Below are 27806 nucleotides of genomic sequence, written 5' to 3'. Positions count from 1 at the left end.
ACGGAGTATGGCTGCATTTGATCCTTTACCTTGAGAATCCCCCCCTTTGCAGTTTGTCTGTCTGCCATGCAGGGTACACATTACACCATCCTGCTTGGCTTTTATCTAATTTCTGGCTGCTCAGCTGGGGCAGCAAGATGTAACGGAGAATGTGGCTGCAATACACTTCCCCTCTGTCAGCAGAAAGTTGGACAAAACTTCACATTTGTCTGGAAAACCTGACTAGCTTTCCTTCCTTCCTTCTTTCCTTCAGCATCTGCCTGCAAACAAGCATTCACCCCAGAAGAGGCAAGACATGAGGGAGCCGCTTGCACTGCGTCCAGGCGCCTGCACTGCTCAACCATCCACAGCACACAGGAAGAATCAAGCCCAAGGCGCAGCAGCAGCTTTTGGGTGCAGGAAACGGCGAGGCGCGCCTGGGGCCCCAGCAGGAGACCTGCCACGGGGAACAGCCCGCAAAAGACCTTTCCCAGAAACGGCAGGGTCTGAGGCGCCCTCTCGGAAAGGGTTCTCCTAGTGCCGGCTCTGATGTCCTTTGGGGGCCAAAGTGTTTTCCCCCAGAGAATTTACCTGTATGACATACGTGGTTCAGACTTTTAGGCCTAAGACCACCAAAGTACTGGATGTGTGAACCAGGCCTCCTGGCTTGGATCAGGAAGGCCTTCTTTGCTTTCCCTGCCTTCATAGATGATGCCTGGAAAGACCTCAATAGAGATGCTCCAAAGGGTTGGCTGGAGGTCAAGCCAGGTCAAGGCAGCCCAGGATGCTGCTAATTAAAAAATCCTCTGCAGAAACAGGTGGCGGCCGTTTTCTGAACATTTGCACATTCCAAGGGGAGGACCAACCCCCCACCCAGCAAAACAGAAATGTCTCTCTGCTGCTTTACCTGCTGAAGCTTGTCTCTTAATTTACAAACGCTTAAGCACTGTAAAAAATGCCTCTGGCTCAGATGCACTTGGAGGTTCCTTGAGTTTTGGCAAGGCTGTTTTCATAAAAGGCGCGCTCAGACCAATGAAAACCAGTCGGTGCAATGAAGCTGACAAGGGATTCAGCCCAGCTGAGAATAAACTTGTTTACAAGGCCTGCCTGGCAAAGTGAAAGGAATATGTAAGCTGTAAAATTTATTCTCCCACCCACCCCTGGTTTTGTCTCCCAATACGCTTCTATTCAACCTTTGCCCCAGAATACCCTGCAAGGGAAGAGAAGCCCAATTTGTTAAGTTACCTCAAAGACCGATTTGTTCGTAAAGTTTTTCCCGCACTGCCAGTAATAAATAGAAGTTTGTTCTGTCTGAAATAAGTTTGCCATCCGCTTCCTTTCCTAACCTCTAAGCCATAGGCAATGTTCAGTCAAACACAAACATTTTAAAATTATGTTTTAAAGTTATTTAAAACTAACTTGGCCTGAAGGTAAGAGCTGGTGGTCTCTATAAAATCCATTTAGTGCAGCTTCCTGGTCCCATACGTGGCTGCAAGAAGTCCACTACCACCACCACACAAGTCAAGTGGACCATCTGCTTGAGGCCTCTGTTCCCAGATTCTGGTATTTAAAAGTATACCAATATAAAACATGGAATCTGGGGGAGGGAGAGGAGAGGGGGAGGTACCTGTCCTCCAGATGTGTTAGACTACAAATCCCAAGATTCTGTGCTTCCAAGAGCACAGGCAACGCTGAGATTGATAGGAGATGTAGCCCAACACACCTAGACGTCCAGAGATTAGAGGGTGAGAGGATGATACTCGGAGAGATTTGCTTATAATAAAAAAAATATAAAATACAGTCTTAGAAAAGGAACATGCAACACTTTATTTCTGTATTTTTTTTTAATCATAGTGCTTTATGGTACACTAAGGTAGGCTTTTGCTCCAAGGACCTTGCAAGGCAACACTGGATAGCCAGGAGCAGGAGGACAGAAGGAAACAAGGTTTAACCACGAGCCAGATGCAGCTGGGATCAAGCAACAGGCAACTGAGCCTCTGAAGAGGGAGCACCAGAGCAGAGTTGCGGGAGAAGAGCCAGTGAGGTGCAGGGGCTACATGGAGACCCAGCTCCTAGTCCACCCTCAGCTGCAGAAACTCAGTCTTGCTCAGCCCATCCTACTTCACAGGGCTGTTGTAGGAAAAGTGGAAGAAAGGGCGCCATCTATACCCCTTTTGCTCCTGGAGGGAAGGTGGGATAGAAATCTAACAAATAAATAGGTATCCTACTGGGAAGAAAGCGGAGGGAAAAAATCGCTTACGGAATTTAGAAATCTAAGATGGATATTTCAGTTCCAAACCTGCAGCTTGAGAAGGACAGAGCGCCAGCGGGGCCAGTGGGGAATGAAGCCCCTTCCTCAAGACCAACCAAGCCTCCGAGTCCAGCAAACCTTGTCCCAGATCTGCACTCAGGAGCGCCAGAAGCTACAGAGGTGCAACCGAGAAGCTTGTGCTCACCAGCCGCCCCAAACATGAAGTTCCAAAGTTAGTAACATTTTGCAACAAACACAAGATATTGTTTCCATGCTTCATGTTTCTAATCCAGTTTTGCAACAGCCAGTTCCAGTTCGGGCAGCTTATGGAGCTGAGCTGGGGGGGGTTAGGGTTGGGGGGAGTATTTCCCACCTTTCAGAAAGTCACTGAGCAGGGAATGAAGCTGCAGCCGAAACAGCTGGGACATCAAGGCTGAAGGCCAGCTGTGCTGCGCACAGGCCAGAAAGTACTTGATCCCCCAGCGCTCCTGTCCGCATAAGATGAACATCTCTAGGCATCTCCCCATTCTTTCCGAAGACCACAGTAACTTAAGCAGGTAAACAGATGACAGCTATTACCTCCTCCACCAACTCTAGCACCCCGTCCCCAAAAGATGCTTTGCTCAGCATCCTCCCCCCGCCCCCGGCAATGTTACGGGATAACTTCTTAGACTTGATTATAGTTCCAGATGTGTTATACAGAATGCCACGATATACGTCCATGCACATTTTCAGAACAGAACAGATGTTTTGGACTGGGACTCCCAAGAGCAGAGAGTCACCAAGCCGGCTACCGCTGCTTCGGGGTCCAAGGAAAGGGGCCCCAGTGACCAGCATTCCCCGGCTGCCCTTCTTCCTCGGCCCTGGCTCGAGAGACCCCGAAGCCCACGCGCCGCAGCCCAGGGCGGGAGAGAAGAGAAGGCCGCCTAAGAGTTGCTCGGTGCTCGCAGGAGCTTCAGCAGCTTCGCGGACGCTGAAAAATGCACACTCACTGTCGGGCGAGCCACAGCCACGCCGCCCCCGCGCCCCCCCCCCGCGGGCCCTGCGCCCGGCTCGGAGCGCACCTGGCGCGGCTGCGGGGCTCCCCGGCCCGGTCCCGTCCCGTGGAGGACGGAAGGTCGGCGGCGCTCGGGGCCAGACGCGGCGGGCGGAGGAGCGCGCCGGGGTCAGGCGGCAGCCGAAGCTCCCCTCCACCCGCCGGCCTCGGAACAAAGGAGCGCGTCTGCGAACCCCCGGCTGGCCGCCGCCGCCGCCGAGCACGGCCGTCCAGCCTCCGTCGGGGAGCCAGCGAGCGGGCGGCCGGGGGAGCGGAGGCGGCCCAAGAGCCGGCGGGCGAAGGCTGCGGGGCCAGGTCCGCCAAGCGGCTGCCTGCGGTCCCACGGAGGCGGCCGGAGGGGCGGCGGGTGGGCGGGGACGACGACGACAAGCAGGCAGGCAGGCAGGCGGGCGGGGGAGCGCAGCCCAGGCTGCCCCGGCCGCTCGGAGCGAGGCTTCGGCCCGGGCGCGAACGGCGGCGGGGCTCCTCCTAGGCCGGTCTCGCTCCTCCCCGCTCGCTCGCTCGCTCGCTCCGGCCGCAGCGCTGACAGCCCGGCCGGCGGGCCCGAGAAGGCAGGGCCGCCCCTCTCGCTGGCCGCGGCTGCCAGCCGCCCCGCGCCGCCGCCCGCGCCACGAGGGAGATCGCGCGCTGCTCCCTCCCACCCGAGGCCGCCGCCGCCGCGCCGCCCAGGCTGCCTTCGCGCCGGCCCGGCTCACCTTTGTAGCGCTCGAGCACATCCTCGTACGCCTGCACGAATTCCTTCTCCTGGCTCCGGTTGAGCGGCAGCTGCCCCGGCACGTAGCCGGCCATGGCGCTGGGCGGGCGGGCGGACGGGCCAGCCGATCCGTGCGCCGAGCCCGCGGCAGAGGCGGCAGGAAGACGGGCAGGCGGCGGCAGGAAGCGGCGCGGCGCTCTCGCCAGCCCCGGGAGCCCAACGCGGCGGCGCCTCCCCGCCGGCACCTCGACCGGCTCCTCTTGGCCTCCCGGCTCAGGCTCCACCCGCTGCTGTCAGGGAGGCCCAGGCCGGCCCCCGGCTTGGCTGCTCGCCTCTCCCGGCCCGCCCCCGGCCCGCGACGCGGCGGGGACGCCCGGCGGCAGGCTGGGGAACTGCGGGGCAGACTGCGCCGAGGCCGGCGGAGGGAAAGGGCGGCGGCGGCGGCGGCGGCGGCGGCCGTCGAGCGGGGCGAGCCGGCGCTCCCGCGGCGGAAGAGACCCGAGCGAGAGTCCGAGGCAGGAGGGGGAAGGCTGCTCGGGTGCTGCGGCCGGGAGGCCCCGGCCCGTCCTCCGGCGCGTATTTTCCACGAAGGAGCTGAGAGAGGGGAGAGCGCCGCGGGGGGGAAGGGGGGGGAAGGGAGGGTGACGCCAGACCATGGTTGTAGTCGTGGTTTGTGGAGCAAGCCAGGATAGCTTGGTTCGCACATCACATCATAAGCCAGAGGCCTCCATAGTCAAGTAATGAAACGTTTGTCACAATGCCGGGTGTGACCTCATGATGTGAAGTAGCAAAGGCTTTGCATTAGGATGTCACAATGCAGGTTTGGGGGTTATCCTGGTTGGGAACAGATGCCTGAGGTCTAACCCTTGGCTTACAAACCACAACTGGCAGTGTTCACAAGTGATATTGTGTCAAAATCAAACCAAGCACATTGTGGCAAAACAACAGGTGTAAAGCCAGTCACTTCCTCCCCCTGCCTCATCTCTTGCCCCACCCGCCGCCTCACCTTTCCAGGGTCGAAACTGCTCCCCCCCCCCATGCATCCAAGCCCTCCTACCTGCCTTCCTACCAGATTCTCCCCACAACCCAGTGTTGGCTTGTCTTTTTGGCCTTCTGGCAGTGGGGAGCAGCAAGGGTGGCGTCTGTGGCCTTGCCACACCTTTGTCTACCCTGGTGCTACACGGAGGGGCAAGAGCAGAGATGCCAGCCAATAGTGTTCGCCTGCCTGAGAGGCAACTGAAAGCCACAGCAGGGCTGGGCCACCAGAAGGATTAGAGCTACCAGGTGTTGACGGCATGGCTCAGTTTATCCAACTATTCAGAAACAATTGACGAACTAAAGTCGCTTTCCCAAGCCACTGTTCAAACACCATGGACTGGTATGAAATCTTGTCCCCCAGGCTGGTATTACCACACTTCATCCATCTAACAATCCTTCCAGCCAAAATCAGCGCTCCAGGAATCCAAAACTGCACTTTTTGCTACAGCTGAAACAGCAAAACTGGAAAAAAAGGACTAAGCACTTGTCATGGGAGGTGCAAAGAAGGGCAGGTCACCTCATTTCACCACAAGCGTGATTAGGAGTGCCAACAATTTCACCAATTGTGGTGGACTTTCTTCAGCAAGAACAGGTTGGATACAGAAAAAATTGCACGAGGCAAAAGTGGGAAGGAGTTCGGGCAGCATCTGGTGGAGAAAACGGAGCAGTGCAAGGATCTTTTTTTAAAAACCACCTTTCTTTTAATGGTTGAGAAATGGGTGTCTATTGCCAAAACAAAGAAAGAATTAGGGTCAAAGAAATGGGGTGGTGTGTCCGATTCAGATGAAAATTGTTGGGAATTAAAGCGGAGTTTTCAAACAGAGTACCTATTCAGCCCAGCATTTCCATTCACGAAGAAGGAACTCTCTTTTTCCCCAGTTGGGATCTGAAACGCACTTAGCCAGTCATAACCCTAGCAGCTACAGACACACGACATGCTAAGTAAACCTAGATTAAAGGTGGTTGTTTTTCTAAGCTTAGTTTAAGTTTTGTGCACTCTTCCAAAAAGGGCTAATTTAGTAACCCAGTTAAAATCTTGTTCAAGCCTTTGGCCCTGATTGAAAAACATGCTTAACTGTCTCAGGGAGGAATCATATTGTGCAAATTCCTTTATCCCATAAAGGTGATCCAGTTAGCTACACTGGGGGGCCCTTTAGCCCCAGATAGGCCCATCTTGCTGGAAGCTCAACTACCCACCCACCCTGCCTTGGTAATTCAGATACAGGAACACATACATACACAAGTGTGGTAGGGCCGCACTCAACTGTTGGAACAGAGACAAAGTCCTACAGCAGATCCAGAAAAACAAGGGCAGAAAGGGATGGAGGCAGTGAGCCACCCTGCAAAGTCTACTCACAATAGTTCTGGAGGGACAACCATTAAAAGGGGAGGAAATGTGGACGGAAAGGAGAGCCTCCCCAGGCCCCTGCGGATCGCAGAGGTGGCCCCTTTGTGAGCATCCCAGCCCTTTGGTGGTGTGGGTTGCACAGACAAAGCAGAGTTGCTTTTTGGAGAGGGTGGCCAGGTAAAACACTGGCTCCTCTTTCATCACAGATCCATTGGGGGAAAGTCTTACATTTCTTTTCAGGCCTAACTTAGGATGGCTACAAATTCTGAGTGTGACCCTCCGACAGTTGGTGGGCAACAGGTTGGAAAGTCCAGGCTATTTTCAGAGGGATTACACCATGAGCCAAAGCAAAGCAGCTGCGCCAGATAGCAAGTTGTGTGTCCCCCACACTGAATGTGTAGATTTGACCCATAGCCGGCCCATAGATCTGTGGGGAATCTTCCTGTCCTGGTTACTCAACTCTGGGTTTGCATAATGAGTGAACCATAAACTAACCCCCTGGCCTGGATTCACAAAACTAGGTGTGCCATTGGCTTGGTGAGGCATCTTGCCCCCGTCAGCCTGGAGCACCAAAACATCTCGAGGCAGCTCTCAGCTTTCCCAGAATCGATGGGTGCTCTGTACCTACAAATCACTGCCAGAATTTGTCAGGATTGTAAGAATGACTTGCAATTAAAATCTCAGTCCAGTGATAACAGTATTATTTCAGTTTTTGCCAGGCTGAGATTTTCAGAAACCTCTGAATTTTGTTACGAGGTCCTTTATGAGCATCTTGTGACCAGGTACCCTGTTTTGGGAGGGGACAGGCAGCGTGGAGAGAAAGTGTGTGCCCCCCCAACACACACACACACACACACACACTGCTTGTAACCACAGCAACCAGCAGAGTGATTACTCAGCCACCCGTGTTGCCCTGGCAACCTGAACAGCACCTTCTTTTCTCACAATTTCGCTCTGTCAAGCTGGCTTTCTCCCATTTCCATGGTGCCCTCTGCAACGCATGGCACATGCAGGAGCAGCGGCTGGGGAAGCAGGATGCTGAGTCGCCCTGGTGCAGCAGCACAAAAGAAGCAGCCTTGCCACAGACCCACTGGCGCTCCTCTGGGAGGAAGCCCAGAGTGTTTTTGTCCCTGTGGGTCTCTGAAATAATTAACCCACATTAGGAGAAAAAAGTTTTTAAAAAGTGGTGTCAGGTGGAACCAGAGGCATCTCCATGGGGGCAGGCGATGAAGCATGCGTCACAGCACAAACTCTGCCCCTTACATACTTGTACATGAGGTCATACATGTACAGTATGGTGGAGCTTGGGTTATGATGTCACAAGACCCATTTTGTCATACTCATGGTTAGAAACAGATGGCTGGAAATGAAAGGAAGGTGGAATGAGCTCCCTTCCTCACAGTCGGCATTTTTATAGGGATGCTGTTTACTATAATGTGATATATTGTATAATTTATTTATTATATACCCCTTTTTTATTAACCAGCATAAAATCACTTGTAATAAGTAAATAAACGATGGCTAAAACAACCTAAGATGTGATAGCTGTCTTCAAGTGTCTTGAGACAGGTTAAAATAATTCTGAGTTATTCCAGAAGAGAAGACAGAAATGACAGGTTTAAATTACGAGGAGGTTGATTCTGATTAGATACCAAGAAGAATTTCCTAATTATAAGAGCTGATTCGACAGTGGAACAGCCACCTCAGAAGGTGGTGGACTCTCCTTGGCTGAAGTTGTCGAAATGGCCGGATGGTCATCTCTTGGACAAGGGGTTGCCCTAGATGATCATCAAGATCCCTTCAACCCTTGCATTTTAGGATTCTATAATAACAAACCAAGGCTTAGCACAGTGTGTGAGCTCAATGTTGATTTAAGTTAAAATTGGGCAGGTTCACAGATTAATACAATCCCTTAAACCATGGTTTATGAACCACCAAGTCTGGGTTCACACAACTGAGTCAAAATCAAACAAAGCACAGTATAGTTTAATGCAATATGCCAAGCCAGGCACACATACACATCACCTTATAGGAGTCTGGTTGATTCTCCTTTGAGAGCTGCCATATCATAGCTGCTTGCTTGCTAAAAACACAGCCTTCTGCTCAGAAGTATCACAATATTCAGCAGACCTGACCGATTCAACTGCTCCCAGGTTAGCTGACTCACTCCAAGCATCAGCTCCACATGACTGTCAATCCACCTGTCACCCGGAGAACAGCCATGTCCTAAGAGAGCTGCACAGCCTCTCTGGATTTGCCTCTGCAACTTCAGGGCATGTTGCATAATCCTGGGAAAAGACACAGCTGCTTTAAGGAGCTGCAAACGGTTGTTCTACTGGTGTCCCGTGCCCAACCCTATTTTCCCTGTTCTCCTAGCTGAAGCAAAAGAAGTGGTCACTTCTGACCTTTTTTCCCTTTAGATGTTCTTCAAGAAAGAAAATCCATCATGGCTCTATCAGAGTCAGTGGAAGGACAGGGTTCCCTCCCATTTTCCAGGTTTTGGGGGGGGGGAGGGAAGAGTACCATTAAAATGAGCCTTATAGCTGTCCTCTTTTGCAGGATCTATTCTACAGCTTTTTTTCCAGCAGCCAGATGTGAGTGTTAACCCTCTCCACACTTGTTCTTGTTCACGCAACTTAGCTGACCAGGATTATATTAGTCCCAAACTGCCCACAGCTCAGTTGGTATCCTCCAAGTGCCCCTGCCCACCGACTGCATTAGGGTAGTTCTCTTGAACCAGTTAAATATGGTGTGCATTCAATGGGGCTTCCCTTCAGATAAATTGTCCTTTATATACATTATTTCAGTGATCCTTACAAATCCCCTGATGTGCAAACAATATCACCCCCCCGCCCCCCCATTACAGATAAAAGAGCCAGTTTGGTGTAGTGGTGAAGGCCTCAGGCTAGAAACCTGTGAGTTCTCGTCCCACCTTAGGCGTGAACCCAGCTGGGTGGCCTTGGGCCAGTCCCCCCCTCTCTCAGCCCTGGACGCAGGCAAGGGCAAACCATGTCCGAAACCTTGCCAAGAAAACTGCAGGGACTAGTCCAGGCAGTCACCAGGAGTCAACACCAACTCAAAGGCACACACAAAAAAAAAAAATTACAGATAGAATTGCTGAGGCTCAGAGACAGTGGCTTCCCTAAACCCCCCATCAATTCATAGTGCAGCTGGTACCCAGGGGCTGTCACCTCACACAGCACCTGTTTTGAACCAGCGCGCAGGATGAGTGGTAGGAAGCGATCTCCACTGGCACAAATCAGCCGAGCCCCTTGAAGTCTCTTGATTGGGAACTGAGAAATGTCAGCAGCTGCTTAACTCTCCCAAGCAAATGATACTGCGAAGTGCTTTATCTTGGTCTGATTGCGCCCCAGATATATAATAATTTTAATTGTGAGCCACCCAGAGTCGCCCTCTAGGGGAGATGGGCGCCATATAAATTAAATAAATAAATGAATGAATGAACAAATGAATAAACAGTTAGAATTGCTCTTATCTATCATTCATGTGCAAGGCATTTGGCATTATAGCTGGTAAAAGATGGCATTTGCAAGCGTTAGACGTGAAGCAGACATCAATTGCCTTTAACGGAGCCCAGGTAAGAAAGGGCTGGGCACTAGAGGAGGCTGGAAGAAGAGGAGGCCTTGGAGGAAGAAAGCAGCTGGGGGGAAGGAAAATGACCTGGGGGGGGGCTTCCTCAACCTGCAGAAAGGGGAGGGGGAGTGCTGCTTCTGCTTCTGCTCCTCTGTCCTGCTGCTGTTGCTCTGGATAAACAAGTGCTCACTCCCCACCGAAAGAGAGGGGGCTTCCCCTCACTGATACTGTGGAAAGTCCTGCGGAGGAAGACAAGCAATGGGATGGGGCAGAGGAGGGCGGCCCCCCTGCTCCAGAAATGTGGAGCTGGCCCTCAGCTGGGGAAGCACCCCAAACTCCAAAATAAACCAGATCAAGGAGTTCTTTGCACTGAAAGTACTTCAACCACCAGGAGGTGGTCTATGACCAGTTTCATCCTAGTGGGACTCATCAGACCTATGTGGGTGGACAGATTTTTTTTTATGGGGTTCAAACCTTCTGTTGGGAATTGAATGCATAGACCATTGCACTTTATTTGATTATATACAATAGATGGACCTTAGGTGCTATCCAGGTCCTGGTGCTCAGTGGGGTTGCAGGAAGAGATATACAGGAAGGGACATATGGAATCGATAAGAATGGGATATGCAGCCCAGTGAAAGTACTGGGAGGGGCACTGGGGCAGCTCCTGGCCCAAGCCGTGCAGTTTGGGGAGAGGGAGCTTGATCAGAGATGCTCTGGGGACCCTGTCGTCCCCCTCCCTGGGCCTCCATCAAGCCGAAGGAATGGCCTGTCTTGTGTGGAATGGATCTTGTTTCCCTGAAAATGGCCCTGAGAAGTCACCCCGGGGAAGAAGGCCGCTCTGCTTATCCTCTTCGAATCAGAGGCTGAACCTCGAGGTGGATTAAGGAGAGGATCTGAACTCCCAGAGGCCAGCCTAGATTTCTGAACACTGTTGCTTTTAAAGACATTTCAAGGTTTGCATGAGGGGAATATTTCAACTCCAGTGAATACATTTGTTAAAAAACTCATAATTATGTGAAAAAAGGTTTATCTTCGCATTTTAATGTTCTACAAAAGGGTTACAAATACCTCGGTGCATGGATTTGGAAAATATATTTTGGATTACATTAAAATGTCTGATATCATCCTATGAAAAATCCCAAATTCCCAAATGTTAAAACAGGTGCAGTATGAAACATGAAGCATTTGCTCACAGCTTTTTACATATATCAATCATGCTAAACTTGGGAGATTTAACGGAGGGTGCAACTATCGCACAACATTCTTACTTTCACATGCTAACTAAATAATGTTTAGGGTCTTCCGATGCCTATATGGAAAAGGATCTGGTTTTAGAAGCTGGCTTTATTGCTGATGCATGCTGGATAATTGAAATTACCAAAGAATACCCAAAAAAAGTCAATATGTGCTTCATTAATTATTGAAAGGCCTTTGATTGTGTTAATTGTGTCAAGCCATGCAATGTCCTTAGGAAAATGGGAATCCCAGAACATTTCATTGTCCTCACAAGAAACCTATACACAGGGCAGGAAGCCACAGCCTGGACGAAACATGGCAAAATCTTTTATTTATTTAATATTTTCTGCTTTATTGATTTCATTGTGAGCTGCCCAGAGTCATTGAGAGTCAGGCAGCACACAAATTTAATAAACTATTATTAATATTATTAAAAAAACAGACTAGCTCCAGGTTGGCAAAGGATTCAGACAAGGCTGCATATTCCCCACATTTAGTCAACCTATATGATGGATATATAAGGAGGGTGGTTGGATTGGAAGAAGATGAACGTGATTTTAAAATTTGACCAAGTCACATCAATTACCTGCACTATGTTGATGCCACTTTAATAGCTGAAAATGCAAAGGATCTGCAAGGTCTAGTAATAAAAGTCAAGGAGTTCAGTGAAAAAAAATGGAACTCAGATGAAATATTAGATTAAATATAAGAAAGATCAAACTAATGATAACCAGCTTCAGAACTTTAGAAATGAAGACGCTGAAGTGATGGATAACTTCTGCCTTTTAGGATCAACTATTAAAAATACAGGTAGTCCTTCACCACTTTGGTCTAGTGGATACGGCACCAGGCTAGAAACCGGGAGGCCGCGAGTTCTAGCCCTGCCTGAGGCACAAAGCCGGCTGGGGGACCTTGGGCCAGTCCCTCTCTCACCCTAGGAAGCAGGCAAGGGCAGACCACTTCTGAAAATATTGCTAATAAAAGTGGAGGGACTAGTCCAGGCAGACTCTGAGAATTTATTTTATTATTTATTTGTTTATTCATTTGTCACCGCCCATCTTGTGAAATGATTCTGGGCAGTTTACAACAAGATAAAAATTCATTGGAAGGATCGATAATGAAGCTCAAGCTCAGATATTTTGGCCACCTAATGCGAAGAGAGATCTCTTTGGAAAGGACCCTGATGCTGGGAAAGACTGAAAGCAAAAGGAGAAGAGGACGGCAGAGGATGAGATGGTTAGATAGCATCACTGAAGCAATGAGCATGAAACTGAGCAAACTCAGGGAGGCAGTGAAGGACAGGAAGGTCTGGTGCAATATGGTTCATGGGGTCACGAAGAGTCAGACACGACTTAACGACTGAACAGCAACAACAAAGATTCATTAAAATACAACATAAACACAATCCTAAAAGCAAGTGGGTTCCAAGAAGATGGAGAATTGGCAAGTGATTCCAGGGACGGGTGGAGCCCGTATCACCCCATGCGTGCTGACAGAGCATATTTTCTATTTTCTATTGCACATTTGTCATCACCCATCTCCCTAGAAGCAACTCTGAGCGACTTACAGTAAAAGAATAAATATTAATTAAAATACAATAAAACGATAGACCTACAAATCATAAATAATAAATATCTTCTTATAAATAAACATTGGACACAATTGGATAGATTAAAAAAAAAGTCCTCACTTAACAATGGTAATTGGGACCAGAATTTCCATTGCTAAGCAACACAGTCGTAAAGTGCAATGTCGCATGAGCGCACTGCTTAGCAGTGGAAATTCCAGCACTTCTGATTGCCATCATTAAGCAAATCACTGCTAGTCGTTAAGTGAGGATGTCACATGGTTGCATTTGTGACCTCCTGTTGGCTTCCCCATTGACTTTGCTTGTAGGAAGCCAGCAAAGGAGGTCAGAAATGACGATCATATGACCTCAGGGATGCTGCAACCGACGTAATGCAAGAACCAGTCATAACTACCACTCATTCAGCATTGTCGTAAGTTTGAATGGTTGCTGAACAAGTGGTTGTTAAACACGGACCACCTGTAAAAGGTCTGTGTGGGAAGGAACCATCTCAGACTCAATCCTACCAAGTCCAAGTAGATGTGGATGTTAGGGCCTCCTAAATCTGGGGATATTCCATCTTTAACCTTGGATGGTCTAATGGGAAGTAAAATAACCTTGAGGAACAGGAGGAAGAGCTGCAACCAAGACACTGGTCAGGTAAAAGAAATCTGAGTCTGGGGCAGAAATGTAATTTGAGAAAGCGTCTCAGACATGACCCTACCCAGTTCTCATAAAGATAAAGGGAAGGAAGGGGAAGCACATTCAGACTTGTAAGATTCAAGCCCTTCAAGGTATACCAGACTAGGAAACCAGAGTTATGAATGTTAATACTGCTTTTATTATAAGAACATTAATGCTTTTAAACTTGAGTGTTGGAGAAGACATTTGAGAATACCATGGATAGCTGATAAAACAAGCAAATGGATCATTGAACAGATCAACCCAGAGTTCTCACTCAAGGCACAAACAACCAGGCTCAAATTATTCTACTTTGGACACATATGAAGACCCAGCTCTCTGGAGAAGGCTCAAATATTGGGAAAGGCAGAAGAAAAGAGAAGAGGACAACCAGCAGCAAGATGGGTAGATCTGATTACACCACCAATAAATAGGTGTTGATTATCACCTGTAAAGCCCTGCATGGCACAGGGCCTGGGCATTTGCGGGACTGCCTTGTCTCCCATCATCTCTGCTTGCCCCATCGATCTAGCAGGGAATGCATGCTCCGGGTCCCTTCTATTAAGCCATGTCATCTTGTGGGACCAGGAGTAGTGCCTTCTTTGACAGAGCACCTGCTCTGTGGAACAGCATTCCCCTGGAGATTCAGATGCCACCCCCTTAGCCTTTCTAAATCATTTAAAATCCCCAGGCATTTGGTCAAAGACATTAACAAGCTCCACTAGTTGATCGGTCAGCCAATTTATTGTTACTTTGGCATACTGGAAGTGTTTCTCTTGACCCTGAACTGTGGTTATATGGATCATTGTTTGACTATAGTTTGGTTTTTAACTTTTTGTATGCCACTCAGAGTCATTGTTGAGATAGGCAGCCATATACACTGTCTAAATAAATAAATTGCATCACTGAAAGTCCTAGAAGGCCAGGTGGAGGACAGTTCACCCTGGAGAAAGTCTATCCATATAGTGGCTAAGAGCTGACACCAACTTGACAGCACTTAATCAAAGTCATGGTTTGCTTAACTGTGGTTTATTAAATTATAACTGACTCAATTTATTGTTCAGCATGTTGTGTGAACATCCACCGTGGTTTATAAATAATAGTTTATGGCTTAGCATATTGTGAAACTCTAGCAATTGTGGTTTATTCAATAAACCACAGTTAAACTATACATTTACACAGTGTGAATCCAGTCACTGAGTAAAGGATACAAGGGTCACAGAATACAAAAGAGCACAGCATTCATCAAACAATTTACCGCTCTGTTTGAGGTAAACATGTCTATTTTCCTAAGCTTAAGAAGCACATTTTATTTCCAAAAGCAGTTCTTACCACAGATTTTCACTTGCCCAGAAAACTAAATAGAGTATCCTTTATACGGAACAATCCAACTCCTCACAGAATTGCCATTTCAGCTGCCAACTTAAAATAAGGAAGGCATCTATTATCCGTGCTTTCAGTGCCACACCATCAGCGAAGCTAAGTTCAGGACAGTTACAAAACAGACTGTCCTGTGGTTTCCAGATGCCCCCATCTTAACTTGGCCTCAGTGCTAATTAATGGTCGCTGTCACTATTAAACATACGGCACATTTTGATAGACAAATTTCCTTCTTCCCCTCTTAACTCAATCACTAGCTCCCAAAAACACTCAATGAGGTTGATGACAAAGTTGTTGGAGGGGTTGACCTAGCAGCTAAAGTACATTTCCATCTAGGCTCTCCCTGCGAAATGGGTCAGCAACTGCAACATGGCAAGAGAACAGAATGGTCCCAATTCCACAGGCAATGAACAAGCAAACCATCTTTAACCTGTAGGCCTTGCAGCCACATCTCCAACCCAGCTGGACTGGAGAAATGCAAAGATTTGGATAAAAATTTCTGGATAAAATGAGGCTTATTTAGCTTCTCCCCTTCTTCAAACTCAATATTCAGTCTAATATATGGCTACGTTCGGACAACACACTAGGGATGACACGTGCTTGGGTTTGGCTGAACACAGCTAATGAGGTTTGTTAATTATGGTTTAACATGTCACACAACCCCAGCCAATTGTGGTTAATTCAACAGAGTGTGATTAAACAAACCACAGCTTAGTATGTTGTTTGAACCAAGCTGGTGGCTATAAGGTTAATTTAATTGTATTTTACCTAACCCAGCGTTTCAGGATCACACAACATATTGAACCATAAACTAACCAGCACGATGCCAGCTTTCATAACATATTTAACCCAGTTGGGAGTGTGCATTGGTTATCATTGGAATTCCAAAGAGGGGTTAATTGATTCAGTCAACTAATTTCACAGGAGTCAGATTTAGCTCTAAGCAGACCCAGTCTTTCCAGTAGTAATGTATGGCTGTGAGAGCTGGACCATAAAAAAGGCGGAGCGCCGAAGAATTGATGCCTTTGAACTGTGGTGCTGGAGAAGACTCTTGAGAGTCCCCTGGACTGCTAGGAGGTCAAACCAGTCAATTTTAAAGGAAATCAACCCTGATTGCTCATTGGAAGGATCGATAATGAAGCTCAAGCTCAGATACTTTGGCCACCTAATGCGAAGAGAGGACTCTTTGGAAAAGACCCTGATGCTGGGAAAGATTGAAGGCAAAAGGAGAAGAGGACGGCAGAGGATGAGATGGTTAGATGGCATCACTGAAGCAATGAGCATGAAACTGAGCAAACTCAGGGAGGCAGTGAAGGACAGGAAGGCCTGGCGCAATATGGTTCATGGGGTCACGAAGAGTCGGACACGACTTAAGGACTAAACAACAACAACAAAGACCCAGTCTTACAAAGGAATAAAATAATTCTGCCCATTTGCTGCATTGTGGGAACAGCTGACCACAGTCATCCCTCCCAAGATCCAGACGAAGTCCTAGAGAGGAAGTGTGAAAACAGGACTTCTCTAGGCACTCCACCTCTGTAGCTATTTTCCAAACAAGCAGAAATGAGTGGGAGATGGATAATTCCCCCACCCCAAAATCTGACTATGGTGACATCATCCCTGATAATGCCAGAAATTTATGGATTTGTTCTTAATTTTTCTTCACTTCAGTTTGCAAAAGAAACGGGATAGGATGGAACCTGCAGCCCACTTTGTAGAGCCTGGAGACTGTCATGGCTGTTACCACAGCAGAGACCCACCCTGTCCCATCACGTGCTGCAGCACACGAGGATGAATCAAGTGACCAGAAAGGAGGTGTCTGGGTCACTTGAGCCATGGGAACAGCCTGGCTGCATTCCCACACCAAACTGCCAACCGTATTTCTGTTAATCAAACCCAGCCACTGTGTATAAAGGTAGCGCTTATATGACATTATTCTTTCTACCATGCCTGAATAAACAAATGGTCCATCTGGGTCGTATGAGAGATTGCTCATTTCTACACATCATTATGCAGTTTTGGGTGGAACAGAGTTATAGGAAGCCTCCATCTTCCGAGCCAGACTGTGGTTCACCCACAGCACTGGCCACACGAACAGGCGGCAGTTTGCCCAGGTTCCAGAGGAGGATTTTCCCAGCCCCCAAATCCCCAGTGTGATGGAAGGTATCTATGAAGAGGAGGGTGATGTGAGAGATCAAGGCTATCAGGAGGGAGGGGGTGCATTCCAGGAAGGGAAAGGAGACAAGAGACAACACAGTCCAGAGCAGGAGCGTGGGAAGTGAAAGAGGTTCAGGACAGCCCCTCCCTAGAATCTCCCAGGGTATATCCACTTATTGCAGTAGTATAGATTTAGTCTGGCAAGATTTTGTCCATAAGGTGTAAGCAAATAAAGGAACTTTGCTCAACTGGACTGTTCCACCATTGTTCTTGGGCTGGGCCTGACATCCACAGATGCTCAGACTGGAGCTCCCACTGCCCAATTTTGGCCCCTTCCTTCACCCAGCTACCCACTAGCACAGGGGACTGAAACCTCCTCAGGGCTGGGACCTGATCCTCCTTGAGAGAAGGGATCTTCTGGGGCAAGGAAAGCTGTCAGTGACACACAGACGTTTCCTGGGAGCACAAGTCAGGCCCTGTGCTTTTAGGGCAGGGGGTGATCGGGATTCAAAGAGGAAAGAGGCTTCAGAGCACAAGAGGGTGCTCGTTGCTGGACAGTTATTAAAGCAACTGTGTCTTCTCCTGGGATCCCAGGTTTGAGGGGATGACCATGGGCGCTTGGGGTTCGCCCAGGGAGACAGTGAATCAGGTTTTCCCCTTCAAATCTGCATCACTGCACAGCCCAAGAGCTTCTGCACTTCAGAGTTGCTAATGAATACCTGAAGAAAGAGAGGGACTGCGCCAGGTTCAGGAAACGCAGGAAGTTTGGAAGGACTGTCATCGCTTTTGAGGATCAGAAGAGTGCATTTAAATTCCTAGCGATGGATATAAACCTCTCTTTGCCTCATAGCTCTTTATTTGGTGAGAAAACTCCTTTTCCAATCTGGTAAAATGGATCTCCCTCATTTTACAGAGATTTAACCTCTTCTTTAAGCTTTCTGGATCTACTCTAGCCTTCCCCAGACTGCTACCATTCTCTATGGGCTTCCAGCAATGCTGATGGGAGTTGTAGCCCCAATACCCTGGAAAGGGTGACTGGAACAGTCCATAACCACCTCCTTTCAAATGTTGGCATATTAATATGTTTCCCTTTCCAAAGTCATGGAGAAAATCTATCGATGTGGTCGCTCAGAGTCGACTTCAGCTTGATGGCACATCATCCATCCATCCATCCATCCATCCATCCATCCATCCATCCATCCATCCATCCATCCATCCATCCATCCATCCATCTCTTCCAAAGACATGGCAGGTCAAGCCATGATCTTGGCAGAAACGCTTCAGGAATAATCCACCCGGGAGGCAGCCCCCATCCACACCTTTCTTTGTGGAAATCTCTCCTTTGTGTGTAGGGGGGGAGCGCGGAGGAGTGCAGAAAAGTGAAGATCGTGACTGTGAGGGGAGTCAGCTTTTCCATTATTGCTATGCCCCCCCACCCCGCGACCGACTGCTAGGCTGGCATGGGGAGGGAAGCAATCACTGCTTGAGAGAACGCATGACAAACCAGGTCTTAGGAAATGCAGAGAGAGGCCAATCTGTTACTCTCATTAATTACATTATTGTTGTAAAAGACTATTTGATTGGGCCAGTGTCTTTCTCTGCCTTGAGCACCTTGAGAGATGACACCGGTCGGAGCCTGTCGGCAGAATGTAGCCGTCTTTCCAAGCAAGAGACGGGGGCAGGGGGGGTGAGTGGCCTCCTTTCCCACCCTGTGACGGAAACAACCGGAAGGAGCAGCAGAGGCTCTCAGGATGACAGGGGGGCTCAGCCCAGCCAAAAGGCAAGACACCCATTTCACCCCCTAACCGTAACACTTAACATCCTCCAGAAAAGGCCATTTTGCCCCCCCCCCCCCGGCCAATAACATAAAGCCACCAGGGCCCTGTGATCTCAAAGGCCAAATTATTACTGTTATTACAGAGCCTCAGCAAATGCTGGTGACTTGAGGTCAATTCAAGTGTTATCCCAAGGGCTAATTATTGTTCAAATACCACTGTGGCTCCAAGCAAAGCTGTGTTTTATAAACTAAATGTTGTGAGGTCAAAGAATTCTAATTGTGTCAGCTGCTTTGGCAATGCCATTGTTAGAGCTCCTAATGCTCCAATAATTATGGGAAAAACTTTTGCCAATTTATGCCATTATCTCTGTATTTCAATTATGAAGTCCTGATATTTTACAATCTTTTCCAGTTGCTGTGACATTTGTGTCATATCTAAAACTTGCTTTTTTCCAACTACTGTGATGACTAGCATGTTGCATTCTAGAGGTTGGTCTGTCTGAACTTGGCAATTCCAAATAATAATTTGGAAATCCAAATTGTCATTCTTACTACTTTAAACTGTGGCTCTGAGCTGCAAGCAAATTGCTCAACCAGATTGGTGGGTCCGTTGCTTGCTAAACATTCCCATACATTATGGCTTGATGCAGTGAGCGAAGCCATTCCCTGCCTTACTAAAACTCAGCCAGGAAGGATGTTTGAGCCTGGTAAGAACCCTCTTGCAGCAAAAGGATCCATGGGTCCAGCAATATTTTGGAGCAATGGGCATGGATCAGCTTTGTGCCCGAGCTGCGCTGCCCCTCCCTGCAGGGTGATACAGAGTGCTGGAGCCGAAAGCACAGCAAAGGGATTGTTTGCAGTGGGGGGGGGCAGGGGGAGGTGGGGGGTGCAAGCCCAGGCATTCTCCAAGCAGCCATTTCAGACCAAGGAATAAATCAAGGAAGAAAAGTTGAGGCACTCACATGGGACGGAGATGGATTCAGCTGAGAAGGAAGGGGAGGGTCGTACCAGGAAGATATAAGACTCAGGGGAAAGAAGGAGAACCACAGAATGAAGGAGACAAATGCTGTATTCATGCCAGTTCTTTGCTTCTCCTGTCTGGCACTGGCGGGGAAATTTACTACTTCGAAGATGCCTTGCTCCACTTTTCAGGCTCCCAGGACTGTTCTTCCTTCCTTGGCTCACAGTGTTTACAACAGGCACAGAAGACAGTCCGAGGGAATGAATAAGGTTGTTCTTCAATGCCAAGCCTTCTAATGGGCACAGATTTTGCCCCCCACAGGGTTTGCATCTTGCAACCCCACTGGCATCCGAGTCACACATTATGCAGCAAGAAACCAGGTTGATTGGGGAATTGGGAGCTCTACTCACCGGTTACTCTTGGATGGACTTCTAAGTAAAGGTTTCCCAAATCCACACAAGTCTTTTACTACCTCTTTTTCAGATGTGAGCTTTAAAAAAAGTGTAGGTGCTTCTTGCTCGCAAATTGTTCTCACCTCAAATGCCTCTTCTTACCCTTTTCCAATTTAACTAGAAAAAGGACAGCTTTCCTCCTTACAGTCCCCTTTGATCCTCTTGCCTCTGTGCCTCATAAAAAACTGACCTCCCCAAACTTAACCCTTTCATTAAGGTGGTTACTAACTAAACTATTCAACTCACAGGGAAGCCCCCCCAGCACAAATCAATTTGGATGAGAATTTTAGTGAACAAAATGTAGCAAATTTCCAAAGGAAAACACTCGGTCACAGGCCAAGAAACCCAAAAACACTTCTTGGAAGAAGATGTTAACAGCTAAAACTTCTTGTCTGATTGAACCCCAGAGAGTGACAGAAAAGTCATCAAAGAAGACCAGGCGTTCCAGTTGCTGGGAGCTACAAGCACCTGGCAAAAGATCATTCGGCTCCTTATACCATTGATTCAGATGGATCTGTTAAAAAAATATTTTATATGTCTTGATGGAGAAATGTGCTAGTTATCTGGTGCCATGAACGCTGACTGATTACGCGCTATCAAGTCATTGTCGACTCTTAGTGACCACACAGATAGATTTTCTCCAGGAGGATCTGTCCCTAAATGGTCCTTCAGCTCTTCCAACGGTGCACCCTAGTGCTGGGAAAGGTGGAAGGAAAGAGAAGAAGAGGAGGACCAGCAGCAAGGCAGAAGGACTCAATTATAGTGGTGAGTCCTTCTGCCTTGCTGCTGGTCCTCCTCTTCTTCTCTTTCCTTCCACCTTTCCCAGCACTAGAGCCTTCTCCAGAGAGCTGGGTCTTCGCATCATGTGTCCGAAGTAGGATAATTTGAACCTCTGTGAATGCTACATCAGGCTAAACTTTGCAAATTTTAAATGATTTTCCCTCTATAATTTAACTGAGTTTAAGGAAAAAGACAGAAATGCTTTTTGCCCCAGACAATGTTTTAGAGATAAATAAAACTGTGTATATCAGAGATCAAGAGACTAGTCTCAAAGAAAGTTTGATATACTTTTAAAAAGCTCCCGGTGTATCCAGTAAACAGTTGAGTAAATGGTTTAACTCAGTGTTTCTCAACCTTGGCAACTTTAAGATGCGTGGACTTCAACTCCCAGAATTCCCCAGCCAGCATGGCTGGCTGGGGAATTCTGGGAGTTGAAGTCCACGCATCTTAAAGATGCCAAGGTTGAGAAACACTGGTTTAACTAAAGCAGAGAAAGATGAGCTTTGAATACCAAGCAATCGCTCACAGTGCAGATTCATCTGTGGAATTCAGCTCCCCGGCCAATTAAACAAACAGGTCAATAAATCTCTTCAGGCAGAAAGCTAGTGAGAACTCTTTTCCCCCACACCATGGTCAGTGCAAGGTCTCTTTTAGCATGGAGGAGCTATTCAGTCCTGTGCAACCCCGCTGAACACATTAAAGGGGAGGTCGTTGCCAGCACTGGGGGCTCCAATGCTCTTAGGCAGCCCCCCGCCTTCCAAAGTAAAAGAAAGCTATGGCTGAAGGAAGCCAAATCTCATACAATCTCTGTGGGCATGAGATTTTAGGAGATTTCAGAGGCTTTTACTTTTAAAAAGCTCGAACATTTATATATATGTTACATGTTAAGCTTTTCTGACCACCAACATCCCACCAAACCTCTCGCGCTCACGGCCTGAAACGGCTTCTCTGACCTGTCAGTGGCATTGCCCTTGCTGAGACCTACCACCTCAACGCGCCATCCCCTGGTTGTTTCCCAATCAAAACCACACAACTGAGAGAAAACAGAAGTGCTTTGCAAAGGGGCAAGGATGGCACAGGACCACCGCCAGTCCAGTCCTTTTCCCTCCTCCTTAGAGGGGGCAGAATCAAGCAGGACTTCAAAGCAGCCCTCCCGGATCTGCTGGCCCCGCAGCCTCCCGGGGGAAGCCGTCCCGTTGAATGCGCAGGGAGCCGGAGCAGCCAAGGCTGGCTGGGTGCTGAGCTAGGGAGGTAGGGAGGTAGAGATGACAGATAGATGGGTGTCCCTCTCCAGCTACCCAAACACTGAAAAAACATCCAGATAGCATCTGCACAGGCGATCAAAGTCTTGCCCCTTTTTATCTACATCGCACATGCAAAAGGGGAGACATGTGAAACAGGGGTAGGCTTTCAGTTGTGCAGCCCAGGCCTCCTTCCTGACTTTTGACACACCCACCCACTGCAGACGCCCCGACCAGGTAGCAGCACTAAATAAATCTCGGTTTAAGCAGCGATTAACCGGAAAACCAATAAGATAAACTGCTCAGAAACTCGGCATCAGGTCTGAAGACAAGATAAAGCTTAAGATGCCACCGCAGGAGCTCGTCTGCCTGCCTGCTCCACTGAAGAGGAGAGGGCGGGGAGCCCCCAGAAGAGCAAGGGCACCCTCTGGAATTGAGGTCTCCTCCAAATGAACAGTCCTGAATTAGTCACGGGGAAAGGAATGATGGTGGAAAACTTACAAAAGGCAGAAACATCTGGGGAAGCAGATTGTCCCGGGTTCTTTTTTTAAACCGTACCCAGTTGGATTGACCCAGACTCAGCAGAGAGACAAAAGCGCTGGACCCTGGACAGGAGGGTCTCTTTCTATCTGCCTCTACGGGTTGGGGAGATGTTTTGTTTTGCAAAAACAAATTTAGAAAAGTGATACGTGAGGGCTTCCTATATTCTGTTCTATTGCTATCTCTGCTATTAGTATGACAATTATTACTCTACACTATGACTATGAAATATACTATACTGTACTCTACTGCTATTACCTACTACTCTATTATACTACGCTCTGTACGATTGCTAGTAGGCATCAGCATTTCTTTCTTAAGTCTGTTCTGTCTCAAGTCCCTCTCCCTGAGCTTTCTTTTCTTTTTCTGTTCGTGGCCAGCACGTACAGCTCTTACACCTTCATTACGCTGGGCTTCGTCTTGCTGGTCCTCTCTCCTTCTTTTCCTCCCGTGTGGACCATCCCCTCCTTCTGAAGGAAAAGCGCCTTGGCTGCTGGCTACAGAGCTCCGCAGCACACGTCTCCTCCCGTCTCCTGTGTCAAGGCTGCAGCTTCATCGGCAACCCTGCCGTGCTGACGCTGGGGGAGGAAAAGTGCTGGCAGTTTTGTTCAAGCAGCCTGCTCTTCCACACAGATGGTCTCCCATTCAAAGCTCCATCCAAAGATAACAGGCTCCACACCCTCCTTTGCACCAAGAGCTACAATTTTCCTGCTCAGAAGTCAGCTGTTCTGTTCAAGTGATGTGCCCACTCATCTCTCCCTTCCTCAGCAGCCAGAATGATACAGAAAGATGACCAACTAACTCCTTGGAGAGTGACCGTGCAGTTTGTGAAGAGCACAACTGAGTAAGAGGAAAACTTTCTCGGGGAACAGAAAGTAGAAGAAAGAGAAAGCAAGGAGGTAAGGAACTGCACAGCAGTTCCAGGCAAGAAAGAAGCTCATACAACCTGGAAGTAAGTTTCAGGTACTTATTTCATATGGCCAGAGAAGCCTTAATTCCACACCTTGTCTTGGTGCATTTTTCCTTTTCCTTTCGTTAGGCCAGTGTTTCTCAATCTTGGGAACTTGAAGATATGTGGACTTCAACTCCCAGAATTCCCCAGCCAGCAAGGAATTCTGGGAGTTGAAGTCCACACATCTTCAAGTTGCCAAGGTTGAGAAACACTGCCTTAGACACAGAAGACCACAGAATCGCAGTCCAGTTGCTGGTTTATGGCGCCATGTTTTAAATATGGAAAAGATATGCTTCACATATTTTTAAGCATCACCCAAAGTATTATGTGACCCACTAGATGAAGACTTTTCCCACTTTCCCCTGAAAGAACGATTTCATTTCTGAAGGATTTATCCAGCCCAAGCCCCCCAGGCAGGGGGTGTCTCCCAAGATTCCGACAGCCAGGTGCAAAGCTTTCCTCTGTTTGCGCTAAAAGTCTAAGGCAAACCATGGTTTTCTTGAGCAAAGCTATCTGAGAAACCTGGGCCATGGGCTAAAAAACATCACTGTTAAAGAAAGCAAGGGTTAGGGTTAGGGTTAGGGTTAGGGTTAGGGTCGCTCAAGAGAATCTGTCTGTCATGTCTCTGCACCAGTCCCTGTTCTATGCTCAGCTTCATTCAGTCCAGTGATTCTTTCACAGCAAAATGGCAGAGGGGCTGTCATCCTGGTGAATTCAACGAGTAAACCATAATATTTTCCATTTTAGTTCAAAAGAAAAGACGCAACTCCACTATCAGAAACTGAGGCAATACTGATCTAATTTACAGTTCTGCAAAGATACAAGATTTGCACAAACTAAATAGTTTCAGTCCTTGTATGATTCATCCCAGAAATAAGATGAAGAGATCCTAGATACATGCCTGTCCCAGTTTGGTCAGTTTCCCAAATTACTTTAAGCCACTCTTCAATCTGATTTTCCAATTTATTCTTTATGCAAGGACTGCTCCCCCCATAATACAGCAGTTCCTTTTCATGGCTTCCAAAATTTGATAGCAAGCAATCAAATTATGGTGGATTTTTCACCTTTTCAACAAATAAGCAGTAGAATAAATAAGCCCCCAAAGATGTAAGAGAAGGAAAATAGGAAAAAAACCACCAAGTTTCCTCCAGTGACATCTCTACACCCCTTATGATTGGTGGAGGCCAAAATAACCCTTTCCTCAACAAGGCACATTAAAATAATAGCTTAACATATAAAAACAATTTAATAGCAGCAATACCCTCAATAAAGTATCCATAAAATGTCCAAAGAATAGAGAAATTAGATTTTAACGGACAACAAAATAACTTAGATTGAACAATGGAAACCACTTCCAAAAGGAAGTGCTCTCAGAGCCATTGAAAAAGGAATGTTTTCATATTTTATAGCAGGTTATTACAAGGAGAGGTGAAGAAAGACAAGCTTCCTTTGACAAGAGTTCCAGATCCAGGGAGCAGCTACTGAGAAAGCTCTGTTCCTGACCCTGGAGACCCATTTCTCTGTGCTGGGCTGACACGCAGAGCAGCCTCCAGCAGTAAACCCATTAGAGGACCAGGTTCACATAGTAGAAGGTGGGCCTTCCAAACCTGGTATCCCGCTCTAAAGGTCACCCTACCCTTTGGAATTGAGCCCTAAAACAAGCCGAGAGCAGGGCAACCTCTTCAGAAAAGCAATCACTTCCTCCCTCCGCGTGGATCCTCTTCCCAGCACAGCCACAGCACTGAGGTTGAACCTTCCTGGAATTTTTCAAGGGCGTGTACAGTATTCAAGGATATGTTAGATGCTATGAAGGGATCAGGTGTGATGGGACTAAACTGCCATCTCTAGGAACCTTGTTTACTTTACATGTACGATGTGGAATGTGCCTCATGCAAATATTATACAGCAGAAGATACGAAGTACTGCTTGAACAAGGAATCTCCTTCAAGTTCATCCTGACTCCTGGTGATTTCATGAACTCACGCACATAGCTTCATTGACAGCAGTCAAGAAGAGGTTTATCATTCCCTGCTTCCAGGGTGTTTTTTCAACTTCCCCATCAAGCCCTGGGATTCCCTGAAGATGTCCCATCCAAAAACTATCCAAGTCCAATCATGCTTAGCTTCTGAGTACAAAGATCTTATCCCAATCAGTCAAACTCTGGGGTGCTAAAACTTGGTCTAGCCCCAAAATATTAAGTTGGACCTCAAAAAGAAAGTATTTCAAAACTACCTTCTGTGAAAAGATCACACTCCTGACCTCAGCTTATCTTGACTTCAGTTGGCTTCCTAGGTATTCTTCTAGTTCTATACTTTTCATGGTCATGTGTTGGGACCTCATACACGGAAACTAGCCTCTGCAAAACCCTCTCAAGGTACTTTGGTTCAGCTCTGAGCAACTACATTTCATTCATGAGCTGAGCTGTTGTCTAATCAATGAAAACTCAATCAATTAACCCCTCAAGGGATTTGAGCTTATATTCACAATGGTTGGGGAACATAGAGGCATTATAGATTTGTCCTAGAAAAGATTGCAGAGCCCAGATTGAAATTCTTACAAACGTGCAAGGGTATTAAAAAAAAAACAAGATGGTGGCTGTACATATATATGCATCCCATCCAAAGGCAGAGCTTCAGTCATGCAGTCACGGCAACCGTCTTGACATTTTTGACCCCTCTGCAGACACCACTGCAAAACTGGACAGAACACAATTTTTGAGCACTAAACAAGGTCAAGTAAATCTGCACATGTGCAAAATCCGAAGTACTGACGCTGAGAAATGCCTTCTCTTATTATAATGTAAGCAGGGTGCACCAAGCTGCATCCATCTTATCAGAAGAAATGAAATCAGTACATCATGGTGTCATCACACAAATGACCCAAATTATGTACTGTACATCATTCACATCACATGATGAGTCCAACACAAATTACATCATTCCTGTCACTTGTGGGACAATGTCATGACCCACCTGACAACATGGCTTCCAGCAGATGCCTAGGGATAGAGACACAAATATGCAGATCCTCAGCTGCATTTCTGAAGTGTCCAAAGTCCACCACATTGGGTGGCAAAATGACATTTTTTGTGGTAGGTGTAGCATACCTGTTGTGAGTAGAACAAAAGCTAGCTTGACCAATCCACCCCCAGAGGACATTCTAATCATCCCCCTTGTAGGCATCTCTGCGTCTCCCTCGGGACCCTGGCTGAAAGTACGGCTTTCTCCCCCTGCTCATACGTTCCCTTCCTGTCCTCTTGGACTTCCTTAAGATTCCACTGACGCTCAAACAGCCTTTTCAGCCAGGGATCCAGTTTCAGAACGTCCATTCTGGGGACTTGTAGGACCCATTCCAGAAAGAATGAAGCATCCAGATTTGAAGGACTGGCGAAACCAGCCAGAAGAACCCTACTGGTACAGGCTCCCCCATCTTCTGAAAGCACCTGCTTAAATTTGGGGACAGAACTATTTTCCTTACCAGCTACTCTGACAACAGCTCTCTCTGCTGGATCCAGAACGGAGTCTTGACTCTTTCGCTTCTTCTGCTCATGAAGAGGTAAATTCCAGGGCAAAGTGTCCCCTGGGGGGCAAGGAGAGAGACTGCCAGATCGCTCACTCCGGTAGGACCGTTCGCTTTTGCAGGATCGCTCACTCCGGTAGGACCTCTCACTGAGAGTCTCTTCATCAGAGGAAGACATGGCCCCAGGGAGGAGGACCCTGGCAGGGCCAGAGGTGCTGCTGAGCCTTGGAAACTGCCAACCTATTAAGAGACAGAGAAGTCGGAAGGTTGAAAAGGAGGAGACAAAGATCTTTTGCCACCCAAGCAGCAGCTGTGCCCTTTGCAAGGCTGTAGGGGCTATCTAAGACAACCATTCGTTTACTTAATTATTTATGTATTTATTTAAATGATTTATATAGCTGCCCATCTCACAACAGTGACTCTAGTCCAGTGTTCCTCAACCTTGGCCGCTTTATTGCTGGCTGGGGAATTCTGGGAGTTGAAGTCCACACAGCTTAAGGCGGCCAAGGTTGAGGAACACTGCTCTAGTCAGTGAACAGAAGATTAAAAAGCACAAGACAGCATGATGCAATTCATTAAAATAAACAACCAAAAATATA

At 47.7% G+C, this 27806-nt stretch overlaps 1 protein-coding gene across 7 annotated transcripts in view; it reads right to left on the bottom strand.

The window, feature by feature from the left end:
- MACF1 (microtubule actin crosslinking factor 1) overlaps positions 1-27400 on the bottom strand; it is a 305205-nt gene extending 277805 nt beyond the window's left edge. For 5 of the 7 annotated variants that reach the window (XM_088153923.1, XM_088153929.1, XM_088153958.1 and 2 more), the window contains exon 1: positions 27166-27400. In XM_088153923.1, the coding sequence (XP_088010049.1) occupies positions 27166-27385 (220 nt within the window). In that variant the 5' untranslated portion in view covers positions 27386-27400. Of the gene's footprint in view, positions 1-3982; positions 4203-27165 lie in introns of those variants that run through there. The other 2 variants (XM_088153933.1, XM_088153953.1) reach the window with 2 other exon arrangements.
- Positions 27401-27806: the final 406 nt, after the last annotated feature.

Source organism: Python bivittatus, unplaced genomic scaffold (assembly GCF_059951505.1).
Source record: "Python bivittatus isolate LINGU-HERP-01145 unplaced genomic scaffold, Pbiv_v1 ctg000040_np1212, whole genome shotgun sequence".
In the NCBI taxonomy this organism is placed as follows: domain Eukaryota; kingdom Metazoa; phylum Chordata; class Lepidosauria; order Squamata; family Pythonidae; genus Python; species Python bivittatus.
This window is presented reverse-complemented; position numbering and strand designations above follow the sequence as displayed.